The sequence below is a fragment of the Bactrocera latifrons genome, unplaced genomic scaffold (assembly GCF_001853355.1).
Source record: "Bactrocera latifrons isolate USDA-ARS-PBARC rearing strain unplaced genomic scaffold, ASM185335v1 scaffold_26, whole genome shotgun sequence".
Lineage (NCBI taxonomy): Eukaryota > Metazoa > Arthropoda > Insecta > Diptera > Tephritidae > Bactrocera > Bactrocera latifrons.
Genome location: NW_017536185.1, coordinates 218,911 through 225,102, shown reverse-complemented (window position 1 = coordinate 225,102; position 6,192 = coordinate 218,911). Strand labels below are relative to the sequence as shown.

General features: G+C 37.7%; 1 protein-coding gene across 3 annotated transcripts in view; it reads left to right on the top strand.

Annotated features, from left to right (window-relative positions):
* Positions 1-3,095: 3,095 nt before the first annotated feature.
* The window catches only part of LOC108969631 (zinc finger MIZ domain-containing protein 2), a 58,586-nt gene continuing 55,489 nt past the window's right edge, over positions 3,096-6,192 (top strand). Inside the window, exon 1 of one of the 3 annotated variants that reach the window (XM_018934471.1) lies at positions 3,096-5,132. In XM_018934471.1, the coding sequence (XP_018790016.1) occupies positions 5,068-5,132 (65 nt within the window). In that variant the 5' untranslated portion in view covers positions 3,096-5,067. Of the gene's footprint in view, positions 5,593-6,192 lie in introns of all 3 variants that reach the window. The other 2 variants (XM_018934473.1, XM_018934472.1) reach the window with 2 other exon arrangements.

The window sequence follows — 6,192 nt, the reverse complement described above, 5'->3', positions numbered from 1 at the left end:
TAGTTTTTGCCGTTAGAGTGACATTCTTAACGAAAAAAATTTTCTTATGTTGTTTCTAGAAATATAAATGAAAATATTTGCTAAAACCTACCTGTTACCTGACACTTGACAATAACCCGAGAATATACTTCCAATTCATTAAATATATACTGATCGSCCAAAACCACCCATGGAACCTATATAAAAAATAAAGTAAGAATCCTTTAGTGTAAACTATAGCATTGCTGAAAGCTACAATAAATAACTCCCCATTTTTCATGAAGAGTAAAGCAACCGTAGTTTCATGAACCTTAAATGTCTACACAACCGTTCATCATTAATGTAATGATTTAATCATATTCTTGATTCAAGCCAAACACAAAAAACACTTATCAAACCAGTGCCACTACTATTAATAAATCCCACAATGCTAATCACAACACCGATGCCGCAAAACTGCCCCCAAAAGTTCACTTATTAATCATTAACTTGGCTTTCGCACTTACTTTTTACACACCACCAACATGGAACTGTATCAAATATTGCGTGTAGAACAATATACTCACAGCACACTTCGGTAAAGGAGCGAAAATACAAACAAACAGCGGCAACAACAACAGCAGCGACAATGTCGAGCAAACAAAATTATGCTAAAAATCCGCCCCTATCAACGCCAAACGCTACTTAACATGCCACCCTGTCAGTTTGGCACTTAAAAAGCGTAAATCAGCATTTAATTTTATTCAAATCTACACACACACACATATAAGCGCGCAAGAACCACAAACACACGTACGTGTGGGCATGACAGTGTGGTTGTTGTAACAAAGTATGAGCGCCATCAAACCAAATGTATAAACCAACAAAGCCAACAACTTACAACACAGCCGAACAAAAACAAAAAAAACACACTAAAAGAACTACAAAAACAACAACGTGAATAAATGAAAAAGTGGCAACAATGTGCCACAAAAATGCTGACGAGAAATTCACGAAAGGTGCTGAGAGGAAGCGCACCATAATAGCATAGCCTAGGGTGAGAGTGGGCAGGGTGGAGAGGRGCTGCGCACAGAGGGCTGGCTAAACGTATACATAAATGCCAAAAATAGTAAGCATTACAGCCAAAGAATGCCATTTGAAGAAGAAAAACTGTAGAAATAAAAAAAGAAAGTATCGGAAAAAATGAAGAGAGTAGTGGCAAGAGGCGTTCAGCTGGAGGAGCAGCCAGAGCAAATATGTGTGAGAGCCATTTAATGTGTCAAAAATAAAACCCAAACAAATAGACATATGCATATGTAATTATTACATTAAGCAGAAATGGAAGTGACACGCTGTCGTCAATGAGCGGATGGTGGGGGTTGAACGGCCGAAAAGAGAGCACGCAGCGAGAGTATGAGCAGGCGAAATATTGGGAGCGACAGGAAGGCCAGTCGTTGGTAGCGCCGACAGGAGCGGTGACAATTGACAGAGACGATGTACTTACACATAATTGTATGCGTGTGTGTATGTGTGTGTGCACGAATGTAAATACAGTGTGTGTAATGGGGCGACGGATAAGCAACAAAAATTATACTCACATGCACATAAATACACCGAAATGCCGATAACAAACTTGTCCAAGAGGGGCAMACGGTGTCTTAACATAACCACACGTGTGTGGTTGTGTATTGTGTGCGCCAGCGAAGGTTTGATGACTGTGTAGTGCTGCCGAAACGACGTTCGTGGGACTGAGTGGCTGACTGACTGCTAATACGGCGCTGACAAAAGCGAAGAAGCAGAGCATAAAATATAAAAAGTCGTAAACAACAACAAGAACAYAGGAAAGCATAATATGAARCCAACAACCAAACGTTTTCAAAATAAATCAACACAACCAGCAAAGCAAAGGCGAACGCGCAGAAGACAAAAGAGCAGAACAAGCAGAAGTCGAGATATGAACATCAGCAGCACAGCAAAAACAAAAAACACAACATATCACTGCGCTAATAAAACTCAACAAACAGCAACACAGCGCAGCCACCAGAACTGGCGCGTCGCGGCGCGGCGAGAGWATATATGCTCGTTGAAAGCAGCCAGGCAAAAGTGTATGAAATATAAAAACCGAAATAAAAAGCATGGCGAACGTAAAAGCCAGCGTGAAAAGTTATGAAGAGCCAAATGTAAAGCGCGTTAGGCCAGCAGCGGTGCGCTGTTGGGRGAGTGTATGCGCGCAGCGTCAACGTCAACAACGACAATAATAGCGCCAGCGGCTAGAGGGTGGAAGGCGCTTACAGGTTTGCGACGCGCGCGCRMTGCCAGCAGCGCGCTAACAACGCGCTAGTTATAAGTGCTTGACGACGCGACGCAAACATCGAAGTCACCATCGCCGTCACAGGGCCAACGAACATTTTACATGGGAAATAAACATGCACAAKCACACGCACCTAAATAGATGTATATATGCAAACGCACCAGTAGCGCGGACGACAAACAGAAACGCATGCACGCGCTAGCTGGCTGCGGCTGTATGGGCGCTTTGCGCTCRTTAACCGACGCACACACATGCTCACGGAATTTCGTTGAGCGCGTGTGTGTAAGAAAGGTAAACCAGCTGTGCGCGTGTGTGTGCATGAGAGCGCTCGGTATCTGTGAGAGACGCACAGCCTGAGTAAAACTCAAATCGTTTGCAACAACAAGCAGCGCGACGACATACGCTCTCACAATATTTTTTTATTTTTAATTTTTTGTATTGCTTGTCTTCGCTGACGCTTCAACAAAAGGGGCGCTCAGCGTGCGGAAAGGTGCAAAGGGAGCGCGGTTAGCGGCTGTGACGCGCTGGCTACAAATGTTACATTCAGTGCGCTCAMACAGCGTAATGTACATATAAATTCATACATACATATGAAATATTATAAATATGTACATGAAAATGTAGCAAGCGCTGCCAAGACGCGCAAACGAGCGAACAGCACCCCACAGCAGGCTACAGACWTACACACTTTCGTACCTTGACGGAGGCAGCTAGCCGTCGCGGCGGCGTAGCGCTGAGRCAGGCAACGAAAAAACCAAACCGAACGAACGTACGAGCAAACGAACGTGTAGCGTACGAACGACCAGCCAGCAGTACTACGGCCAAGCGTTTCATTTAGCAAAAGCAGTTTTTAGTTACGAGTTTTGTGCTGTCGCTGTTAGTTCGGCCGCAAATTGAAGTTTAGTTCCTTTCTGGCTGCTGTCAAATGTCGTCATGTTTTCTTGAACGTACGCGCGACGCGGCAATAAACAACAAAATATAAAATCCATGCAGTAATTTGCAAACAGCAAACAAGTAATTTGTAAAAGACGTGAACGAGTGAAAGAAATCTAGAAATTCACAAAACAATAAATTTAATAATTGAAAAATTTGCAAATATTTGGAACAAAATAATAACAATTAAGTGAAACAATTAAGACGCGCTGTCAACGCTAGCACTTTGGATTACGGCGTTTGACTGATAAAAAATTAATAAAATTAACAGCAACAACAATTTAAGCATTGCTTAATTTAATTAAGAGCCTATCGATTAAAAATTAATTAAATAATTAATTAACGCAATGCAACCAGCTGCGAGCAGCATTTCGAGTGAAGCTAGTGATAACAACATATTTTGGAAGCACTAAAAAATTTCGGAAAATTCATAAACTCTAGTGTGCAGTGCAAGGCAGTTGAAGCAGAATAAGCAAAACTAAATTGTGAAAGTTTTTATGCACAAAACAGAGGTAAATTAATTCAAATTAAGCGCAAGTGACAAAAAAATTGCAGCAGTCAACAAAATTGTTACAAAAACAAATTAAATTTTTACAGCTAACCGGTTCGTGTTCGAGTGATTTACACAACAAAACAAAACATACAGCAACAACAACTGGTGTACTGTTTGTTTGTGTTGCAGCGGTGAAATTTTGTTTGATGAAAGCCAAGAAATCTAACAATAGCAAGAAAGCCAGTTGCGAAAAATTGGAGCAATGCAATAAAAAGTGCTTCAAAAAACAACAGCAAACAGTGTGAAGTAGAAAAACTATTTTAACAAAAATTTTTTCTGCTAATTTTTGCACAACATATAAAGCAGAAATTTTATGATAAAATAAACACAACAACAACGCACAACTTACGCTGATAAGCTGCAATCTCTAACAAGGCACACGCCATACAAAATTAATAAGAATGATAAGTGAGTAAATTTGAGCAAAAACTAGGCGAAAGCAAAGACAGTTTTTAAACAAAAAGTTGAAATTGTGGCAAAAAAAATTCAAACACAAGCACTAAAATAGTGAGTGAGCGCACCAAAATTCGCGAAAGTGTGGCAAAATAAAATATTTTATTTACAAAAACAAAAATTGTCAAAGAAAAAATTTCCAAAAATTTTAATAAAATTTCTGTGCAAAAACAAAATTGTGTTAGCAACARTAAAAACTCGTCAATACGTTGTTGCACTAAAAAGTAAAGTTGAGCAAAGTAAATGTGCAGCGTTTATGCCTTAAATACAATTGCTGACTGCTAAAATTCCTCAACGAACGCCAGCACGCACCACAACGCTGAGCGATCACACAAACACACACATCCTCAAGCAGTAACTGTGTGAGCGATAAGTTGCAAGCAACAAAAGAACACGTGCAGCTGACTAGAGCGAGCAGCAACAGCACCAGATAAGCCATAAAATGTAAACAGCAGCTAARGCAGCAACAAAAACAATAACAAAGAGCATTCGCAAAATAGTGCAGAAAGATTTAAGTGTGTGAATGTGAAAAGATAACGACGAAATCAACCTAAATTCCAAGTTCCTCAACTCAAATGTAATTCGAAAGGATTTTCAACACTTCAACAGTATTATTGCAAAACAAAAATTKAAGTAATTACAACAACACATATTCCTAATAATTAAAAGTGTAAGCGGAAAAATATTTTGTGCTGAAAAAAATTGCGAACAAAAACAACAAGAAAAGTCAGCAAAACACACTGTATCRWCAAGAAAATCCAATAACAACAAAGCAAGCAGTGTAAATTGTCAGAGGCATTTTCTCGGTGTTGATTGATTGGCACAAGAAAGCCAGTGTTAATGTGTGTTTTTTCGAGCGATGCAACTGATTGTTGACAAAATTCCCATGTTTTCGAAACAAACAACGAAACGCAATTCCAAAAAGTAAGTTTGGCCCAACAAAATTGTTAATAATTTATTGAATTAAAAAAATATGAACCACCATCCATTACTGTGCCGTAAGAAATACGAAATAAGTACTAATTCGTAAATCGAAATTCGAAAAAAGTATTTAATAACAAACACAATAAATAATAATTGCTTGCAAAGCAGCAAAAAATTCTCGCTCTCCATTTCCATGTGTGTGTGCAATTGGTGAAGTGACATTATTTGCACGAAAAGTACCGTAACAATATTTTGCACTTCAGAAACTAGTACGAAATAGCAACAGCAATAACAAAAGCAACAACAACAACAATAACTGAAACGAAAAAGCGTTGCAACAACAAYAAATTCAAATTTTTGGCAATCAGCACAACAGCAGCAGTTACTGCCATTTGCACAACAACAAAAACACAATTGCATTGATACTGCTTCTACCACGGATTTGTTAATTGAAATTTAGGTAATACACATTCATTGACTGAATTTGCAAGCCTAAATAGCCGTTTTATATTTCTTTGAACTTTCTAAATGTCAGTTAAATTCTTTGTTAAATTAAATTAACTTTTCTTGTTGTAATTAAAAAAAAAAATAATAATTTTCACTGCCTAATTTTTGGATGCTGCTCCTTTGTTTTTCCAAATTGTTTGACCATTGAAATATTAAGTGTTTTCGCATAGTTGTTGTTGTACATATTTTAAATATATCGATTTTTCACTCGTCATTAGTTTAATTAATTCGTCTCTTACTTGTGTGTGTGTAAGTAGCAATGTTTTTAATTAATGAATTTCTTTTTTCAGAAAAATTATTTCTGTTGTTTCCTTAAGCGTGAATTGAAAAAGAAAAAATATTTAGAATAAAAATAATTGTGCAATTTGTTGTAGTGAAAAAAAGAAATTTTTACGCCTATTGTCGTTTGTTGTTTATTGATTTTTGTTGTTGTGAAAATTATGTTGTAGTTGGTGTGTGTAGAATTTTTAATTAAAATTCAAAGGTAATTTTTGATTTATAGGTTATACAAAAAAAAAATATTTGGCTTTAGACCCCTTACCAAACGAAAATT